The 18484-nt window shown below is 49.8% G+C and overlaps 1 protein-coding gene and 1 long non-coding RNA gene across 3 annotated transcripts in view; one reads left to right on the top strand and one right to left on the bottom strand.

The window, feature by feature from the left end:
* Positions 1–1809: 1809 nt before the first annotated feature.
* LOC141741099 (uncharacterized) lies at positions 1810–7255 on the bottom strand. Its single transcript, XR_012586267.1, has 3 exons — positions 7067–7255; positions 5668–5827; positions 1810–2653 (listed from the first exon to the last, which is right to left on the bottom strand). It is a non-coding gene; the product is annotated as an uncharacterized LOC141741099 (long non-coding RNA).
* Positions 7256–12794: 5539 nt separating this feature from the next.
* FOXO3 (forkhead box O3) overlaps positions 12795–18484 on the top strand; it is a 97584-nt gene continuing 91894 nt past the window's right edge. The window contains exon 1 of one of the 2 annotated variants that reach the window (XM_074580992.1): positions 12795–14783. In XM_074580992.1, coding sequence (XP_074437093.1) covers positions 14196–14783 — 588 coding nt within the window. In that variant the 5' untranslated portion in view covers positions 12795–14195. The remainder of the gene's footprint in view (positions 14784–18484) is intronic. The other variant, XM_074580991.1, reaches the window with a different exon arrangement.

Below are 18484 nucleotides of genomic sequence, written 5' to 3'. Positions count from 1 at the left end.
CAGCCTCCAAGTTCTACTGCAACAGAGATTATAGATGCAGCACAGTGCGCTGAGCCTGGTGGCTACAAAGGCAATACAAGGAAATGGGTACTAAGGAAACTAGGAGGCATGGAGAACAGGCAAGTCCAAAGCTCAAGAAGATGAAATCACAACAAGCAAAAAGGAAAATACTTATCCAAGCTACCACATGAGCCAATGAGCATCACAAATTTTTGCTTATGCTCTCCTAAGATGAAAGGCACTGACGCCAATCCATACAGAGGGCTTGTGGACTGGAGAAAGATCCGTCTTGCGGTAGGTGTTGAGAATACATTAGTAAAGCCCTGAGCAGGTGAAAGATACAGTCCTTGCAGAAACAGAGGGCACATTAGCGTGCCAGTGACAGGGCTGTCATTTTGACTCTCCCCCTTTCTGCTAAGTGCTGTTTTTCCTCAGCCTCTCAGAGGTTAAGGACAGATGGGGACCATTAGATCTTTGCAGCTCCTTTGGGAACTGTTAGTCAGACCTCTTGCATGTCATGGCCCTTCAAACCTCACCTGCTTACCTTGCCTGAGACTCGACTACTGGGTCACTCGTGCTTTTAACTGCGGTTAGAGCACATCCATCAGAAACATGCCCGTCTTGGCTTGGACATATCTAGAAAACGCGCCAACCGCCCTGACAGCTTGTTACGGTGATTAATCACCTTCATTCCAATAAATTTGTGCCCAGTTTTTCATATGAATTTATCTGGTTTCATTGTGCTGCTACACATTCCCATAATTTACTAGATTAAAGAGCCTTTCAGTACCTGATATTTTTCTCCCAAGGAAGTTCCTTCACCACCATAATCAATTCCCTGCTCAGTCTCTTTTGATAAGCTAGAGAGACCGAGTGCTTCATGTCTCACATTGCAAAGCATTTTTTTCAGGCTCTGAATCATTTCATGTGGCTCTAATGTTCCACCACCCATTTTTCAGCATCAATTTAAAACACACAAGCCATCCCAGTGCCGGTCTCATGAATACAGTACGTGCTCATAATCCAGTTGCTTGTCCCTTCGGACTCTTAAAAAAAAAAAATCTATTCAGAAGCTTCGGCAGATGCAAACTAGCTTCCTTCTGGCTGGCATTTGGAGCAACCGAAAAACAGCTATCAGTCACCTTCACTGGTGGTGCTGCCACCTCAGCTGGTAAAGAGAAAGTATGACAAGGCTGTCTCCCTGCTTGTTCGCTGTGATGTGAGTCACCATTGGAAAGCAAGGCTGCCCCAGCACAGGATACTGCCCTGAACACAGATCACCCCAGGCACACCCAGACCACATCTATAGGGATAAACTAGCCAACAGGCACGGAGCAGCCACGTCCAGGCTGTTAAACCCTCTCATGTATCTAAGCGGAGTGGCTGCAGCCAGACTTTTTACATCCATGCCTGGGAATTGTTTGGGAAAACACTAGCAACCTGGGCCAATCCTGTGCCAGGGACAATTTTGCAGCTTCACCACAGTCCCAGCTGAGCTCCAGCACCTGGCAGTGCTCCCCCCTGCCACCCCCTTTACTGACAGAGAAGGGTGGAGGATGAAGCAACTCCCTCGCTGTCTCCTTCTAAACCCCCCTTCCTGACAGGTCATCAGGGTTTCAGATCAGAGAGGTGGCAACAGGCTGGGGCATCCTTTTCCTGCCCAGTGGTGGTCTAAGGGCTCACACTGACACCAGAGAGGCAAGATAGCTGTAAAGGAATATGGAATATTACTGGTTCAGAACTTCTTTAACAATTTCCATCACAGCAGAGCCTCTGGCAGGCAAATTGGGCCTTTCAGTGCAGCTTCACGAGTCTCAGCAAGAGAAAGGACACAGGAAGAAAAGGCAAGAAGTAAGGAACAAAAGGCAGTAAAGGCACTTTTGCATAAGCTCAGAGAGGAGGGCTTGTGTCTAAGGTGTTGCATCACCATGCAACTGGGACCAAAACCAGGCTGGCAACCTCCCCTGGGCTGATGCTTTAGCCATGGCGGGGTCCCTGAGCTGCTCGTCCTGCATCAAACATCCGGCCAGCACTGGCATCCTGAAGCCTTCACGCGGCAGACCTGTCCTGCTGTCACTTGTCAGAGTTGAAACAGCAGTACCCCAGGTATGCAACGCCAACAAAGCTGGTGGCACTTCACACCTGATATAGGTAGATGAGGTGTCCAGGCTGAGCCTAAATACCACTTTTTCTACCATTCCAGGGTTCTCAGATCAGGAGGTTGAGGGAAAAGTGATTTGGGGAAAAGATACACCCCCTCCCCCATCTCAGAGGGGAACAAAAATACTTGATAGCTAATATTTTATTTGACTTTTTTAATAGAACAATAAGAACTCTCCTTTTCCACAGAATTTTCCCCTTTCTTATATTCTGTCAGTGGCAGAAAATGCTGAATCACAAACCTGGAGCTTTAAAAAAAAAAAAAAAAAAAAAAGTGTTTCATATGCAGAAGAAACATATCTTACATCATTTCATGCTTCCTGCTCTGCTCTCTGGTGCCACATTCCTCATTTTCAAGCTCTTTTAAAGGTCAGCTTCACAGAGCAAATCCTGACCTCAGACATGGGAAATACGCTGCCTCATCACTCCAGGATCTTTTCTCACATGATTAGTCCCAAGATTCTTGCAAGTAGAACAGTCCCCATCACCACTGCTGCAGCCAAAAATAAAAAAGGCAAGATATTTTTTCTTTCCTTTCCCCACGTTAATATTCACCACCACCACGGCCTCATTTCATAGGCTGGGGGCTACTTGAACGGTGTAATGCTATTGCCATCTATGGGCAAGTAATAGTCATACTTACAAGTTAAAGTCGGAATACATACCTAAGCTGACAACTACTCTCAGCAAAGTTTTAAAGGACTTTAAAGAGGGTTTTATTTAAGATTTTCCAGTGGCTAAGATATGGGATCTGGATAAAAGTTATTCACAGACAGCAATTACTTCTCATGGTATTTGTCTTAATCCTAAGTATGCATTCATTCAACTGGCTTCATTTTGCCTAAAGAATTTTATTTTGATGCTGGAATTTGAGCAGGTGGGAGAGGTCAAATTAAGGTGTCAATCCAAAAGAAGTACACATACTCTATATATTTTAAACAAAAGATCTGAATTTATTTGAAATTACTACTATCAATTATCAAATGTTTAAAGAATGATGGAAGGCACAGCAGTGATGAACAAGCTTCAGTGTTACAGGAAAGCTGAAGATTAATTTACTTGCTTAATAACTTCTCTAAAAATGTAAGATTTCAACCTTAATAAAAGAACCAGTCAATTAATCTACTGTCTATGACAAATATATACTGACAAAATAGTCTGATTGAAGTGTAAAAGTTACTGCAAACTCTTTTTAACTTGCTTATGCCTCTAAGAAAGAATCTGGTTCTTTTTCAGTAACCTAGTGGATCAGGTTCATATGAAAATTTTTTGTAGCTGTAAGAAATACAAAGCAAAACTAAAGCTCCCACTCACTGGGAGACTCTACAGATGACATTTAAAAGAAAGCACATCACCACAGCAAGATGAAAAATGGGCTTTCTGTTAAAGTATAACTAGCCAGAGGGTTATACTGCTCTCAGGTTCATGATAAAGGCATAAAGATTGCCTCCCATGCCTACAGAGCTCATTGCCAGGTGGCACGGACCATGCACAGTTAACTTGTCAGCCTTGGCCTCTTCTTGGTCCCTGCTGAACCAGTGAAAAGAAAATGCCCAGGCCCTGAGAGCAAAGATTGCCCCACAGCTTGTCACTCAGCACACACACACAAAAAAAAAAAAAGAAAAAAAAAAAAGGCAGCTAAGGCGTTGGAGCCATCTCAGCCCCTTGCCCGAGGAACAGCACTGTAAGACTGAACCTCGTAGAAGTTGTATGAAAAGAGTCGAAGCACAAAGTCCTCTTCTAACAAAGTCAGAACAAAAATGTTTGGATAGGATTTCTGGAAGAAAGAGCTAGAGGTGTTTGTGAATAAGCACAAGAATAGCACTTCCAGTGACCGCACAACTATAAACAAAAGCACTTTTGTGCACTCATGGATTACTTGCTCTTATTTTCTCTTACAGTCACATGCTTAAGTGGCCCTGTATTCTTTGAAAACATAATTCATTAAGACACCTTAAATTGCAACCAAGTATTATACTATTAATACTGACTTTGTTTTAACTTTCCTGTTACTTAGTATAATTTTTTTCATAACTGTATCTCTTACATGACCAAAACCCCACTGCATCCTTTACAAGTTTTTGTTGATATGTGCACTATATTTCCAAAGTGTTTCAGATTTATGGTTTTCTCCCCCGCTCCCCCAGTCATTGTTTCATTGGTTCAGGGACATCCCCTTCTTTTCAGCAGATTGAAACATCCAGTAATCTGAAACAGATTTGGTGACCCTATAGCATTAAATCATGCTTTGTGGTGCTTTATTCCTGCTCCAAAAGACTTTATGCATTAGTGGGTACATAAAATTGCACCAGAGATTGAATACATATTGAAAAGTAATAAATGATTCCATATGGTCTTAATTTTTCAAGGCAGTGCACCACTGTTTTAAAGCAATAGCGTTTAATTTTCCAATTAGGAAGATTTTTAAATAGCCCTTCTAACCCACAGATACAGAAACACTCTCACTCCAGATATTCTTCCCAGCTGAGAGATTTGGGTGCACCAACAATTTTCACAGTCAAATGGTGTCCTTGGTTAGCTAGCTAGCAAGGGTACAATTAGCCAAGGCAGTTAATTTCTGCCTTTTATTCAAAAAAGCTTGTGTCATCATTACTGCGAAGACACAGGTCACAAAGCCTCTGTGAGCAAACTGAATAGCATACGTTCCTCTTTAAGCTTCACATACTTGAACATCTGTCAGACCTCAGCTACAGTTCCTCCCCAGTTTTCCGTATTTACTTCCAAGGAAAAAAAAAAATCCATTTTGGTAAAACAAGGCTTATAATACCTCTACCTAGATATATTTTAAGCTTTATATATTTAATGCCTATTATGAAGGGTAGCTACTGTATTTAGAAACAGCAGGCTCTTCAGCAGATCGGTTCTCAGTGTGTATTCAATCATGTGTGCTCACGTAAATGATACCCCCAGAAAATAATTAAAAAAAATACAATTGGGTCTCACTCTCGCTGTCATTGGCTCTCCACAGGTAAAACAGCAGCGAGTGACTGGAGATGCACACCTTTAACACAGCCGTTTGCTAAACTGAAGGAAATGATTTTGCAAGGTGGGCGAGGGTGTGCGCAAATGGAAGAATTCAACTCTTCAGATTCCAGGAGGAGTTTGCAGAGCAGTTAGCTATAATTGCATGCCCCGAGCACGTTTAAGTGACATTCACATGAGCCACAAGGAATGTAAGGCCTTTAATACCAGAAGCAGGACCGGGGCAGAACTGAGGTATTAAAGTTCAGAACTGCCCTCCCAAAAGCCACAGCTCAACCGAAGTCTAATCCTGGAGGCTCTGGAGTCCTATTTTTAGGCTGTCAGCATCCCAAGATACAGGACATTCTGCTTTTGGCACACCCAGAACCACCCCACATTGGGCAGCTCTGTGCCTCTCTTATCCCTGGGCCCAGCACTGGAATTTGGAGCTCAGACACGTCTCGGTGCAAGGCGAGACCCACAGCCCCAGCTGCGCAGCCCGCTCAGACCACATCCACCACATACCAGCGGGCTCCAGCTCCTCACAGCACGCTGCTCTGATCGCTCTTCCAAGACGGGACAGCAGGTAGGAGGTGCCCGTCGCTATGCCATAGCTCGCTGCAGCGTGTCCCAGGCACTCGGGAAACGTGACCCCCAGTCTCATTCCTCTGACTTGATGCAGCTCCTGAGTCAGCAGCCACCCGGTTCCTCCCGGGTGGGAGGAAGAGAGAGAACCAGCTGCAAATGCTTATCATCAACTTCCCCACCATGTGCTGAGCCGCTGACTGCTTTTGCTTAACACTCCACCAGCCCCTTTGAACCCTTTCTCAACTCCCTGAGGGGGAACTTCCTTCCCTCACCCCTCCATGTGCCTTGCAGTGCCCCCCACGCCAGGAGACCCAAGGTCAACTTCTCGCCCACTTCTGCCCGATGGGGATCCAATGCCTTCCTCTGACCTTTCCAAAGAGTATCTTACCCACCACTGGGAGAGAGACAGGCTAGCCAAATACATGCTCCATTTTCAACCAGCCTGTTGAACCCGTACTGCTGCCTCGGGGAGAGGGTGGGGATTCAGAATTCATGGGAGCAATCAAGGAAGAGGCCATGACCTAGCAATAATAACATTGCCACGGGGAAGGGAGTGGAACAGCCTTGGATTTCAGTCCCCTTTTCCAAGTCTGCACTACGTACTATACATCGAACATTTTGTCAGAGGACAAAACACAAAGTTCTGGGAAAAGGACCAGGAGCCACATCTCCAGCTCCTAAGCAAGTGGTCTGATCACTGCAGAGACAGAACGACGGAGGGAGGGAGGTGCTTGGACTTCATCCTCCAGGGGCCACATACAGGAGAGAATAATTAATTCTTTGAAGGAACTGAAATAGGCTGTACATAGGCACCTGCTCTCAGAAGGCGAGGCCAGGCTGCCAGCCCTAGCAAAGGGAAACCCTTTCCTGCAGCCACCCGCTCTCTTCACCCGATCCCCAATTAAAGCCGCAGCTGTACCAGCGTGCCTTGTCTCTGCAGGTAGAGGGAAGCAGGACTGTGAAAGGCAGTTATTTTAAGGCCGTGATGTACAAGCGCAGCTCTAACGAAGCAAAGACTGAGGCTACATCCCTGCACAGCTCCACGTAGTCAGGACGGCCACCTCAAGGACATTTTTTTTTTGTCCCAATGCGGGCAAGCAGCAACACCACCGTTTCAGAGGTGCAGCTTTCAGGTCTCCCCAGGGGTGCCCTACCTCTGGGTACTGACCACACCGGGCCCCACTGCCAGACAGGTACCCAGTCCCTTTCCCTCACGCAGGGCTGCGAGTCACCACCCCCAGAGGGGGGCTTCGACTTCACATTGAGATAAGGGGAACCAGGAAACCGAGGGACCCCTTCACCTGACCCTCCACTTCTAGTGCGGGTGTCACGGTACCTTCAGGAAAGGCTTTTTCTCCCGGCGCCGCGGCAGGCGGTGCCCGCAGCTCACGCGGGCTGAACGAAGGGGCGGCTTCATGCGACGGGGCCCGGGCAGGCCTTGCAGGGGCCCTTACCGGAGTCCCCCCCGCCCGCGCACCAGCCCCCGCCTTCCCGCCAGCCAGGGCCTGGCGACCGGCGCTCACCCCGGGACCGGGACCGGGACCGGGACCGGGACCGGGACCGGGACCGGGACCGGGACCGGGACCGGGACCGGGACCGGGACCGGGACCGGGACCGGGACCGGGACCGGGACCTCCTTTCCCCACCCCCCCCCCGCCTCGCGCCCCCTCCCCGCGCCGCATTTTACTCGATTGTTTATTATTTTCCAGGGGGAGGTGGCGGGGCGGAGGCGCTGACCAATGGGAAGCGCCGTTGCCCTGACGGGCGACGGAGGCCGGCCAATGGCCGACGGGGGCGGGCCCCGGCGGTCACGCGCGGCTCTAGAGCATGACATCATCTGTTTGCACGGCGCAGCCTAGCTTGGTGCGGGCGGGGCGGTGGCGAGGGGGCGGGGCATCAGGGAAGGGGCGGGCCATGGGCGGGCCGTGGGCGGGCGGGCGGAGGCCTTGGCGGGGCGGGCGGCCGCGGCCTGTGCCCTCTCTTCCCCTCGGCGTGCCGCCGGCGGGACGGAGGGTGTCGGTGACGCCCCCGCCCCCCCCCCCCCCCAGTCGCTCCGGCTCGCCAGGCGGCCCTGCGAGTGGCAGGCGCCGCGTCCGTTGGGATCGCGGCGCCTGAGGGGCGGCTCTCCCAACCTCCGGTTCAACACCCCCCCGCCCCCGCTGAGGTAACCCGCCGCGCGCCCTCGGGCAGGGCCGGTGCCCCCCGGTGTGTGGGCAAAGGAAGGTGTTAAACTATAATAATGGAGTAATTAAGCGACAAGCGGGTATGATTAAGCCCCTGTGAGGTAACCGGGACGGGTTAAGTGACATGCCCCGGGTTGCACAACGAGTCAGTGGCGGGGCAGAACGGCATTTGGCCGCCCGGACCAGCCCGAGCCAAGCGGGAGAGCTGTGTGCCTGTCTGTCTGCACAGGTATTGGAGAGGTCCGTGGGGGTGTCCTGATGGGGCAGGAGGCAAGGAGAGGTGATTAAATGTCTCCTTGAATCATTAACAGAAACTGCTGCTGCGAAGATTAAATCCTGTCATATCATCTAAGTTAAATTAAAAAAAAAAAAGAAAAGGTGGAGTTTCTTGCCGGATCTTAGCAGTTTGACTCATTTCACCCTAATGATATAAACTCAGTAATTGCATGTACTCCCAAGTATTCAAAATTATGATGCAAGCTTTTGAGTAGTGTAATGTCAGCTTAAAAATCAGGTTTAAAAAGGTTTTAAAATAGGCAATTAGGTGGGGTTTTTTTTTCCCCCTACTTTCTTCCTGGCCTTGAAAGTATACTTGGGTCATGTCCATGGTACATCAGGAACTTGGCTATTGGTTTAAAATGGATGCTGAGATGCTCCTTTAATGGGACTTTAAGAACAGGGATTTCAGGAAAACACCAGTATTGCAGGACTCATAAATAAAGCTGAGAGAGCTGGCAACGCCGCTATGCGCTGCTATTTGTGGCTGTTATTAAATGTACAAAACACTGTTAGAAACCTGCCACTTCTATCTGTGAGAAACTGAAAGGCTTTCTTGGCCTAGAAGGCGCAGCTTTTCGGTGGGCCTTGGCAATGCGGACGTGAGGCTGCTTTAATAACAATTTGAAGCTACAGGGTTGAATTTTCCCACTTGCTCAGCTTCACAGTTCCTTACTTTAACCAGGTTTTTTGAGGTTTCATTGTAAACGTTGTTTCTTCCAGAAAGGTGATCTTTTTTTTTAGTGTGGATGCCATAGTCACCGTACTCCACATAGTACAAAAACAGGTCAAGAACTCCTCAGTGCTCAAGTTTAGGTGTATATGGAGCTGAATGCTTCCAGCCTTAGAATTTGGTCCCCAACTTGTCAGGATCAATTGAGCAAAGAGTTCTTCTCTCCACAGTAGTAATGTCACCGTTTCCTTCTGCTACAGCACTTCTCTTCCTTCCCCTCTCCTTCCTTACAGCGGCCAGTCACCCAGTTTACCGGCTGAAGTCCAACTTCAATTGATCTTTAAATTGCTGTTCATCACTTTGAGGAAAATTTTATAGTCAGAACTCTGTAGCCGTCTTTGGCAAACCCTTCATATCTCCGTGGCACAATTTGGACCCATGCTCTGCGTCAATCTGCCAGTCAGCCAATCTCCCCTTAGTAACTGTGGAACCCATTAGCCAGTTTTAGCCAAATTGGGCAGAAAGGTTAAAGTCTCAAAGTAGGAAGTTGGCTGGCTTATGGATGACGTTTTTTTCTGATCAGCACATGGGTTGCTCTGAATCGGACACAAAACCTACTGCCCTTTACCCAGTCTGTGTTCAAAGGACATAGTAGGGAACTGTGGGAAGAACAAAAAATACACTGAGGGAGCCGCTCTCTCACGGGGTGGATGGGAGGGGTAGGCAGGGTTATTGCTGTGGACACAAACCTCTGGCAGACCAGGCTGCAGGTGTCTGTTGTGTGAAGTCCATGTAGACAATGCAGCCGTTGTTTAATGTAACTGCAATATAACATTGTTTTATTGAGCGGCAGTACACTTTACAGATTTCTCTAACGATGTAATGACGAGGAGAAGTTTCAGCTCCCCCACCCCCCATTGCAACTTTAGCTTCAGCCAGTAAGATATTTGTGTAAGAGAGGTAAAGCCAGAAATGTGACCTGTGCTTCTCCAGCTGCCAGCCCAGGAGAATGTGGGTTATGGCAGAATGAAGGAGCGATCCTATCTGGGTTACCACCATGAACGGGTGCACTCCTGTCTTATGGGAAGCTGACGCTCTGAATCGACAAAATGGAAGAACGAGAATAAAACCTGAGCTGAGGACAGCCTGTGGTAGTGGAACACTAGAAGCTTAAAAGAGTTAATTTCAACGCAAAAATCTCGTATGAGGATTCTCACCCGGAGTGTTGTCATACGAACATTACTTTCCCCGAAGCAGTATGCCACAGGCCCCGCGTCTCATGGGTCTTGTGTGGTCCATGTATGGCCAAGGTCACCCACAGGGATGATTGGGAGCTGGAAAGTAACTGTGACCCCGCCAGATCCATATAACCAGGTACCATGACAGGTACACAGCTTCTCGATATCAACTTGAGTGGGGATAGTAGATAAAAGGTGATGCAGAGGAAGACGCAGTACGGCCCTGAAACACTTGCAGTCTAAGTAGGCACACCGAGTGAGTGAGGCTTTCAAATGGCCTCAGGGCTGGCCTAACTTTATTCCTGTTGAAGTCAGCGATAAAACTCCCATAAACGGAGCCTTTTTGAAAATCCCACCCTTGGGGCGTTGAAGTACTTAAAGGAAGAGACTGGAAATCATGCAGGCTTTAGATTCAATTTTGATCAGTTTTCATACGTGTTTCTGTGGGCCCAGCCACGGAATGGCGATAAGAAGGGTTCCTCTGTCTTTCCGTTTTGTGCATCCACGTTCAGTAAGTAAAATGTGTAGGAACAATTATACTGCGGTTTTAATTTTGCCTCTAAACTGCAGTATCACAAGCACACACGTGCTGTGTGGAGCTGTGAAGAACTAGCTGGTACCGTGACTTAAGTGATAAAGGCTGTACGGCCAATAGACCAGTGAATTCTGAAGAGGGCAGATAATCTTGCCAAAAAGGCCCAGGGCTGGCACTCAGGAGATCCAGTTTTATTTCTCACTTCTGACACGGGCTTCCTGTATGACCTCAGCACAGTCATGTAATTGCTCGGTGCCTCAGTCCATCATCTCTTTAATAGGGTTACTACTTACTTATTTCCTTTCTCCCGCCCTGGCCTGCCTTACTTAGGCTGCAATTCTGCCAGGGAGTGGAGCATTTCTTACCACGTGCAGGGCCTTCACCCAGTACAATGAGACCTAATGGCAATGCCTCTACAGCAATGCAATACCAATTAAATAAATAAATGAAGACGATAGTATCATTTAGGACTAGATTTGCAGCTTGCAATCCAGCCCAAGGTCAAAGTGCTACGCTTCCCTGGAACCTCGGGACCTAAGGAAGCGCTCCGCAGGGAGGTTTCTGCACTGGTCAAAATCAGCGCCAAGCAGTAGCAGGTTTTGGGAAAGGACTGAGCGTCAGTCGCAGCTTCGCAGCCGGCCTTCGCTGGCTAACTGCTGGAAGCCACAAGTAGAGGCTCCTGGAAGCCACGAGTAGAGGCTCCTCGGAGACGTGGCGTTGGACTAAGCCTCTTCTCACCTTGTCTGATCTTGGCTCTTCAGTGCTACTGCGGTTCTCCTCCCCTACTGACCGCTAAGTCGTGCACATGAATGCCAGTATCACAACTGCAGAGGAGCTGGTGTCCTTTTGAGCTGCCTTGCATTCCCATAAGGGGCCACGTTACAACAAAAGCCACAGCAGGGCACGCAACGTCGTGACCCAAAATGGAGCTGCAGTGAAAATTATTTCCATTACTCGAACCTGCATTCATTCTGATTAATTCAGTGTCTCCTACTATATTTAGATAACCAGGGATTAATTGTATGTGTGCTGAAATGCTTGTCCCTTGTAATAAAATTATGCCGAACTATTCCTAACTTGAGTGCCACTTGAATTCAGAACCTAACTAGACCCTGAGGGCCTTAGCCCTTACTTAGCTGGACGTGTAGGGCATGTAGGATCAGGGCTTTGCCGTTTTCTAATCAAACCGCATGGTTTTCAAATCTCATTGCTTGTCTATAATGCTAAATAAATCAGGAATTATTTAATTTGACTGCTAATTCTACCTAGCGATGCTTCAGAAGCACACCTACTTCTCAGTGCATGCGGTTGTCTGTATCTGGTATCGGAGACGACACTATTTTTGTGCTAAATCTAGTCCCTAGTTTAGGTCGATGCAAAGCTAGGTGAGAACTGATACATATACATTGCTATGTAATGTATTTCTAACTACAGCTATATTAATAGCTGTATGTTCCTTGGCTTTGTGGGTCACCCCTTTATGAAACCCATAATTAACTACGTCTTCAAGTGAGCTACTTCGGAGGGCTTTCTGCCAGGGCACGGCCTCGGATGAGGCCGGGCAGTGGGATTACATTCACATGTGGACGTGGCTGAACATGCTCCCGTATCACCCGCAGGCGGAATGAACGTTTTCAAGAAATGGCTAAACTGGACTCTGAATTTAAAGTTTACCAGAATAACTTGTGCACCAGTAATTGATGACCAGTGGAAACAAGTCAGAAAAGAAACAGCGCGCAATTCCTCCACCACGACTGGCAGCCGGAGCTGGTTTTATGGCGAAGTACGGGCAGCCAGTGCTGCAGCTCTGCTGCCTCCCGATCCGGAGGGCCTGGAAAAGTGAAGAAGTGGGGAAAAACGAGACGGTACCTGTCTGTTCCTGCCGTTTAAAGTTTAGTAAACCCTTGGAAAGAGTCACCGTAGGCTTTGTGAAACCCAAGCCAGGCCCCGGTGCCGCTGCGGAGCTCGGGGATGGCGAGCAGGCTGGCCGTGTCCCCGCCGGGTGTCAACCACCTCTCCAGCCCTGCCGGTTCCCCCCGCCCCGGCCCGTCCCGGCGCTCCCGCCCCGTCGGGGCGGCCCCTGCGCGGCGCCGCCCGCCCGTCCTCCGCCCGTGGGCGGGCCGTGCCGTGCCGTGCAGTTAGGTTGAGGCTCCCTGCGTGTGTCTATAACTTTGTGTTGCTGCCGGTGGTTGTTAGGAGGAGGAGGGAGGGATGTGGAAGTCGGCGGCGAGCAGGGTGACAGGCTGCTCGGGCGGGCTGCGGCGGGCGGATCGCTCGCCTCTGGCCGGCTGCTCGCAGAGGGAGCGGGGGGATCGCCGCTTTCCCTTCCTTCGCCTTTAAAGGGAAGGCTCCTCGGAGCTGAAGGCGCAGGAGCAGGAACCATGCAGCAGCGCTGCTTCTTCCTCCCGTGATATTCGGATCTCGATTTCTGCCGGCGTGGAGGTGGCTGTTGATTCTTTCCCCCCCCTCCCCGCCTGCCTCCCCTCCCGATGTGGCTCTCCCTGCCTCTTCTGCCTGCGCTTTTTAAATGACTTGAGTGAAGGGGGAAAAAAAACTGTCAAGATGGCAGCAGCAGGAGCAAGGAGGTTATGAATGTGGTGTTGATGCTGGAACAAAACCTATTCTCTTTGGCAGCCCTAGGGAGGGCTTAAAGCTTCTGGACCTGTTGGAAGACTGGCGATTTGATTTGTTCCCGTTGTGTTTGCTTTTTCCCTGCGAGGAGGAGGATTTTTAAATTTTTTTTAATTTTTTTTTATTTTAAATGACTAGCCCCCGGGGTGGCCTTCTCCTGCCCCCGGCTCCGTCGGCTGTGAGATTTTAGGGGGGCTGCTCGCGTGTGGCTCGGGGGGGCATCGCAAAGTGACAGGCTTGCGCTAGTATGCAGTTGGATGTATGCTAAGACTTCGGCTGCCTTTAGGGCGTTTTGAAGGAGGAAAAAAGAAAAAGTCTTCGGCGTAATCTGAAGGACCCCTCTCCCTGCCCTCCTGCCGAGGGAGGGGGCAAAGGACCAACCCCCCCCTAAAAGGGAAGGTATCTGCGGAACCGACGAGGAGCTCGCTCGCCGGGGAAGGGGGGGAGGGTGTCCTCTCCCGGCTGGATACAGCGCGGTTCCCGCTGGAGCGACTTCTGCATCCGCATGGAGTGAAACATAAACAAACGCGCACACGCACCGCGGGAGCGGACGCCGCTCCGCCGGCGCGGAGGGCAGCGCCGCGGGCACCCCCGGCACCGCCCGGCACCGCGCTGCCGCTCCGGCTCCTAATCTGATTTTTTTTTTTTTTTCCCTTCCTTCCCTCCCTCTCTCCCTCCCCTTCTCCCCCCAACCCCCCCCCCTCCCCCCGCTCCGGCGTGCGCATCGCCAGCGGCGAGCGGGGCTCGGGGTGCAGCGGGAGAGCTTGGCCAGCGAGCCCGTAGCGGAGAGCGGCATGCCCGCCCGCCGGCCCCCCGCCTGCTAAAGCTCCCGTCGGCACCGAGGAGGCGGCGGAGGAGGAGCGGGGTCGGTCGGCCGCCCGCCCCGTCGCAGCGCCCCGCCGCCGCAGCCGCCCGCGGGGGAGGCCAAGATGGCAGAGGCGTCGCCCCCCGCCCCGCTCTCCCCCCTGGACGTGGAGCTGGACCCCGAGTTCGAGCCGCAGAGCCGCCCTCGCTCCTGCACCTGGCCCCTGCAGAGGCCCGAGCTGCAGGCCAGCCCCGCCAAGCCCGCCGGCGAGCCGCCCGCCGACGCCGCCTCCATGATCCCCGAGGAGGAGGACGACGAGGAGGAGGGGGGCGGCTCGGCCATGGCCGTCGGCAGCGCGGCCCCCGCGGGGGGAGAAGCGGCGGCGGCGGCGGCCACCACCGCCGTCCCGGAGGAGTCGGCGCGGCTGCTGGCCCCGCTGCCCGGAGGCGGCCCGGAGGGGCCGAGCCTGTCGCCGGGGGGAACGGCGGCGGCGGGCGGCGGGGGGCTGAGCGGGGGCCCGGCGGCGGCGCCGAGGAAGTGTTCGTCGCGGCGCAACGCGTGGGGCAACCTCTCGTACGCCGACCTGATCACCCGCGCCATCGAGAGCTCCCCGGAGAAGCGCCTCACCCTCTCCCAGATCTACGACTGGATGGTCCGCTGCGTCCCCTACTTCAAGGACAAGGGCGACAGCAACAGCTCGGCCGGATGGAAGGTGAGGCGGGGGTCCCGGCGGACCCACCGCGCCGCCCCGACGGACGGGCCGCCCCCGGGGGAGGCGGTGGCGGACGGGGGTGGGGGGTGCCGGCGGCTTTCCCCGACGGCAGCCGGCCGGGCGCTGCCGCCGGTCGCGCTGGGGGTCGGGATGTCGCCTTTGCTTATTTTATTTATTTATATTTTTTTTATGGGAGGGGGTAAGAAAAGTTTTGGCGCTTTCCTGTTGCTGTGTGCAAGCGGGGAGGGCTCCGAACTCCGGGAGGAGGGGAGACGCTGGAGTGGAGCTGGCTTCTCTGGTGCACGAACACATAAGCAGGGAAAGAAAAAGAAGGAAAAAAAAAAAAAAAGAAAAAATAATTTTTAAGGGTGGGGTTTTGTTTTGTTTTTTGAAGTTGTAGGTACCGTTGGTGTAGCTCGTACTGGAAGTAAGCAGAGTTGCTTTTGTGCGGGGTCAGTCTGAGTCTCAAAGCTCAAATACAGAACGACTCTGTGTCAAGAAATACCCCTGTGGTTTCCCACACGTTCCTCAAAGGCAATAGAGGGAAATTCGGGTCTTGACATTTCTTCGTAAAGTTAATCAAAGTGTGGAGTTACTGGCTGCTCAGCCACAGGAACGCTTGGTTTGCGCTTCCTGTGGTGCCAATCTACTAGGGCACCGTCCACTGATAAATCCCATATATCCGAGTGTTTTCTGTCCAGCATTGTGACAGTTAGCAGCTAAGATTACTACCGTTTTAATAAGTGACAAAACAAAATAAATCTGGTTTTGTGGCTTGTTTACTTAGCGCGGGCAAAAGCACGTTGCAGGCAGGCAGGGTTTCTGCTCTCAGAGTCTAACAAGGCCTACAGGAGCCGGTGCTGCACATAAAGCACATTTGTAGTGATTTCCAGAACTGCTTTTTAATCCTCGTTTTCCACGTCCATCTATTAGTGTCTGTCGGACACCGAAATGTCACATACTTGCAGCTCTACAGAAATGCAGGTGCTGCTCCATGTCGATACTGTTTGCAGAGGGAAATCCCAGAACGGTTCAGTTGCTGCCGAGGGCCGATGCTGGCAGCATCTGAGACTGAGTTTTTTTGAATGGATGGCTGAAGGCGAATTTGCCGGGAAGTTTTATTGTGTTACAGAGCAATTAAATTTTCTCTTTGAATCTCTCTGGCTTCGGATCAGGGGATAACTGACAGTATACAAGTCAGTCGGAAATACTGTATGGATGAAACCTTTCTGGCAGTTTTCATATTAGCAGCCCTGTCTCCTATTTTGGTGCCTGACTAGGGCTTGCTGCTAGGAATTGAAGTGCAGCTGTGTGATTTTTTACCTTCCAAACGGAGCACCGTAGAGGAGGCATTTCACTGACAGACTTGTCTCAGGCTGGCGAAAATATAAACACAAAGTTTTATCGGTGTTATATTTTAGCTGGTTCAAGACAAGTCTCTTAAAAAAACACAGATCCTTTTTACAGCTTTTACCTCTGTATTAAGGTGTTGAATTTTGATCTGACTTTACAAGTGCGACATGGAGTGTGATAAAGGGTTACGTCTTCTGATGACAGCCCGTGCCTTCGTAAGTTGTTTTGTTTCACGCAGAAGCAGTGGCTTTAGATGACAGCTGCTATGCCAAATCCAGCCTTTTTATCTGATACTTCGAGTTTTCAGTAAATTCTCGATACTCGATTCAAAGGAAGACTTATCGAACAATGGGGCTGATACTGTTTCGGCTGAATTTGGTGGGAAAACTCCCATTCGCTTCCAGCAGAAGCAGGATTTGGGCCACAACGCAAAGTGCTCACATTGATTAGTATGCTTCATACAGTCACAATTTTTCTGACAATTTATACTGTTAATTTGATATTGATTCCTTTGCTGAGCAGCATTAACTGGTACTTGGAGCTAATTAAAATGTTAAAAACTTGGATCCCTTGAGATTCCTCTGATATAATTTAGTTCAGAAGTTTCTCACAAGCCTTTAAGATGACCTTTCTCGGGAGAGGCAAGCATGCTGGTAGCAGAAAATCTGCCTCTCTAATGACTGGGAGCCGTCTCTGGAAGTTAGGGTGAGGTGTTTGATCACGTTAACGGCGGGTGCAGTTGTGCGTGGGTGGCAGGGGCATTCTGAAAGGGGCAAAGGAGAGGTCAGGAGCTAATAATTTGCCAGGCAGCCAAAACTGCAAATTTTTAATTCCTTAGCAGGGCTAGAGTTTCTTTTAATGTATGCATATACGTTCAGGAGACGACTATCTCAGGAGAGGACTATTTCAGTTTCTTTGGCTGGAAAGTAAATTAGTTTGTGCAGAGGCAACACTCTTTAAATAGAGACTCCATCTTAGTCTTCCGATGCTAAAACACATTATATGTTATTATCATCTTTGTTTCCCTCGCAGGTAATGAATACAACTCTTCAGGAACTAATGTCAGCTTTTCACATCAGACTTTTTTCAGATTGCTAGTTACACTGAGATTTTAAATGAACAGAAGATACTTCTGTATCAGAAAGCTTTTATCTTAATTTAGAATATTTTTACGCAGCTAAGTTCGTCTTTGAAGGCAGCAAGCCCATTTAACAGTGTTCTGCGCTGGCACTGAGTGGGAAAATTGTCATTTTAAACAAAGGGAAGAAGAGAACTTGGTTTTATTATCTTTTGTATTATTATATATGAAATATTAATACCATTTCCAGTGACATGTGCTGAATGCCATAATCCGTAAACATAGCTGGGATTATACTCCTCAAAACAATTATTTTAAGAGCTATAAATTAAAGTTACAACTATCACTTTTTCTTTCTTTTTTTTTTTCCCATTTGTTTTTTTTTGCCTAGGGCATTAAGGCAGAAGTGAACGTTTCAGATGTGGTTAGGAAGGCATATATTACGTTTCCGCTAATTCAGATAAGGTTTGCCCAATACACACCCCCGGCCCCCCCCGCCCCCAACAATCTTCTCTGCTTCCCGCTCTCCCTGGCCCCCCGTGGGATGTTAACTAACCTAATACTGCCTGAGAACTAACTAGGGCAGTAGCGTACGGTGCATGGCTGCAGAGCTGGCGTGCTGCGGACACTCTTGTGTCCCACGGGCAGCCTGGTTTCATATGATCCCGTATGCTTCCAAATCACCGGGAGGGGCTTATGTGCATGCTTCAATGTCCGCTTACTGTCTTGGATCCTGATGGCGCGTCGGTATTTGTATTTGTCATCACTTGGAGGTGGGAGAAAGGGTCTGAGGGTGAGCTGGTTTCACCCTCGTGACGTGCTCTGTGCCAGGCGGCTGTTGCAGGTACTTCCACGGAGCTCCCCAATGACCAGATCAACCCGTCTCTCCAAATTCGGGTATCCTTTACCCTGTCGATGTCCTGCAGTCACAAAAATACTGTGCTGACTTAAAAACCAAATTTTCCCCAAAAAATATTTAGGATGCAGTCACTCACTTCCCTCAATAATCTTGACATAGAAAACTGAAACACCTTTGTGGCCGTGTATATAGTAGAGGTGCCCGGTTTCACTATAGCTTAAGTACTTCCATATCTCTTCCTATAATGTTATTTTGTAATTTCTTGCAGCACTATCTTCTGAAACAGTCTTTTCTACATGTAGAGTACACTAGGGGGACTATTTTCCTCTTCGTTGAGCGGTATGGCAAGACGATGAATCCGGTCCCTTATACGCAGATACCAGCAGTTCCCAAATTTAAATGCAGCTGATT

Source organism: Larus michahellis, chromosome 3, assembly GCF_964199755.1.
Source record: "Larus michahellis chromosome 3, bLarMic1.1, whole genome shotgun sequence".
NCBI lineage: Eukaryota > Metazoa > Chordata > Aves > Charadriiformes > Laridae > Larus > Larus michahellis.
This window is presented reverse-complemented; position numbering and strand designations above follow the sequence as displayed.